We start from the raw sequence: 2,583 nt of genomic DNA, 5'->3' as shown, positions 1-2,583 counted from the left end.
AGAAATAAAGTTCCCTGTCTGGTTTGGCTTCACTTCTTCACGTTTATTCGAGAGAGTTCTTATAAAGCTGCAGCTCGTTGTCAGTGACAGTGTTAGATTGTTGATTTCACAATAAGACAAGTGCATGTTTCTTCCGACTCGCCGCAGCCGGTGTCCATCAGGAGGCGTTTTATTCTGAAATCCTAAACAGGAAGTAGTCCTTGCCATAGAAGCTGGCTTGACGGTGTTGTGTGTGAAACGTCTAGAAGCAGCCAGACTTCAGTTCCCACAGATATAAAGCGGCTGGTCGGAGAGCAGAGACAGATCAGACCGCAGCAGGAGAACCAGAGAAGAAGAAGAAGATCAGTACTCTCCAGAGCACAGAGCTCAACACTCCTTTCTGACTGAAGGTTAGCTGACTTAATATTAATAATAGTAATAGTAATGTCAGTGGAGCAAAGAGTTCGGATGCGTTTTTAAAAGTATTTTCCTGCACAGGAGAAGCAGCTTAAATGTTTTGGTGTATTTTCTGCTTTGAAATGAGTAAAACTGAGTAAAGATGATAAATGTGACCGCAGCCTGTTTGCTGAGTCTCATGTGCAGTAATGTGCTGATGTTTGCTTCCTTTTCTAAAATGATGTTCAACTGTTTCACAGTGAAGATGTCTGCAGCTAAAGGTGTGGCGATCGGCATCGACCTGGGCACCACCTACTCCTGTGTGGGGGTTTTCCAGCACGGGAAAGTAGAAATCATCGCCAACGACCAGGGCAACAGGACCACCCCGAGCTATGTGGCGTTCACCGACTCCGAGAGGCTGATCGGGGACACGGCCAAGAACCAGGTGGCTCTGAACCCCAGCAACACCGTGTTCGATGCCAAGAGACTGATTGGGAGAAAGATGGACGATCCAGTGGTGCAGGCTGACATGAAGCACTGGTCCTTCAAGGTGGTCGGAGACGGAGGGAAGCCCAAAATCCAGGTGGAATACAAAGGGGAGGACAAAACCTTCAGCCCCGAGGAGATCTCCTCCATGGTCCTGGTGAAGATGAAGGAGATCGCTGAGGCCTACCTCGGCCACAAGGTGTCCAACGCGGTCATCACGGTCCCGGCGTACTTCAACGACTCCCAGCGGCAGGCGACTAAAGACGCGGGCGTCATCGCAGGACTGAACGTCCTGAGGATCATCAACGAGCCGACGGCAGCCGCCATCGCCTACGGTCTGGACAAAGGCAAGTCGGGAGAGCGCAACGTCCTGATCTTCGACCTGGGCGGAGGCACCTTCGACGTGTCCGTCCTCACCATCGAAGACGGGATCTTCGAGGTCAAAGCCACGGCCGGAGACACTCACCTGGGCGGAGAAGACTTTGACAACCGCATGGTCAACCACTTTGTGGAGGAGTTCAAGAGGAAACACAAGAAGGACATCAGCCAGAACAAGAGGGCCTTGAGGAGGCTGCGCACAGCTTGCGAGAGGGCCAAGAGAACCCTGTCCTCCAGCTCCCAGGCCAGCCTCGAGATCGATTCTCTGTTTGAGGGCGTCGACTTCTACACCTCCATCACCAGGGCTCGCTTTGAGGAGCTGTGCTCCGACCTGTTCAGGGGAACGTTGGAGCCCGTGGAGAAAGCCCTGAAGGACGCCAAAATGGACAAGGGGCGGATCCACGACGTCGTCCTGGTGGGAGGCTCCACCCGAATCCCCAAAGTCCAGAAGCTCCTGCAGGATTTCTTCAACGGCAGGGAGCTGAACAAGAGCATCAACCCAGACGAGGCGGTGGCTTACGGCGCCGCCGTCCAGGCCGCCATCCTCACGGGTGATACCTCGGGCAACGTCCAGGACCTGCTGCTGCTGGACGTGGCGCCTCTGTCCCTGGGTATCGAGACGGCCGGAGGAGTCATGACGTCCCTGATTAAGCGCAACACCACCATCCCCACTAAACAGACCCAGATCTTCAGCACCTACTCCGACAACCAGCCCGGGGTCCTGATCCAGGTCTACGAAGGGGAAAGAGCCATGACCAAGGACAACAACCTGCTGGGCAGGTTTGAGCTGACGGGAATCCCGCCCGCTCCGCGAGGGGTCCCGCAGATCGAGGTCACCTTCGACGTGGACGCCAACGGCATTTTGAACGTGTCTGCGGTGGACAAAAGCACCGGCAAAGAGAACAAGATCACCATCACCAACGATAAGGGCCGGCTGAGCAAGGAAGAGATCGAGAGGATGGTGCAGGACGCCGACAAATACAAAGCTGAGGACGACCTTCAGAGGGAGAAAGTCTCCGCCAAGAACTCCCTGGAGTCCTACGCCTTCAACACGAAGAGCGCCGTGCAGGACGAGAAGGTGAAGGGCCAAATTAGCGAGGAGGACCGGAAGAAGCTGATTGAGAAGTGTGACGAGACCATCAGCTGGCTGGAGAACAACCAGCTGGCTGATAAAGAGGAGTACCAGCACCAGCAGAAGGAGCTGGAGAAAGTGTGTAACCCCATCATCAGCAAGTTGTATCAGGGAGGAATGCCCGCCGGAAGCTGTGGAGAGCAGGCACGAGCCGGCTCCCAGGGGCCCACCATTGAGGAGGTGGACTAAAGTGGCCCTTCACATGGACTCTA

General features: G+C 54.8%; 1 protein-coding gene across 1 annotated transcript; it reads left to right on the top strand.

Moving 5' to 3' along the window:
• The first annotated feature begins 250 nt into the window (after positions 1 to 250).
• On the top strand, positions 251 to 2,560 carry LOC123964618 (heat shock 70 kDa protein 1). Its single transcript, XM_046041490.1, has 2 exons — positions 251 to 389; positions 636 to 2,560. Exon 2 carries the CDS (start codon positions 641 to 643, stop codon positions 2,558 to 2,560), a length of 1,920 nt encoding a protein of 639 aa, XP_045897446.1. The 5' UTR covers positions 251 to 389; positions 636 to 640.
• Positions 2,561 to 2,583: the final 23 nt, after the last annotated feature.

Source organism: Micropterus dolomieu, unplaced genomic scaffold, assembly GCF_021292245.1.
Source record: "Micropterus dolomieu isolate WLL.071019.BEF.003 ecotype Adirondacks unplaced genomic scaffold, ASM2129224v1 contig_3812, whole genome shotgun sequence".
Lineage (NCBI taxonomy): Eukaryota > Metazoa > Chordata > Actinopteri > Centrarchiformes > Centrarchidae > Micropterus > Micropterus dolomieu.
This window is presented reverse-complemented; position numbering and strand designations above follow the sequence as displayed.

Coding starts and splice junctions, on each gene's coding strand:
- LOC123964618 (XM_046041490.1), top strand. CDS start 641: ATGTCTGCAGCTAAAGGTGTGGCGATCGGCATCGACCTGGGCACCACC.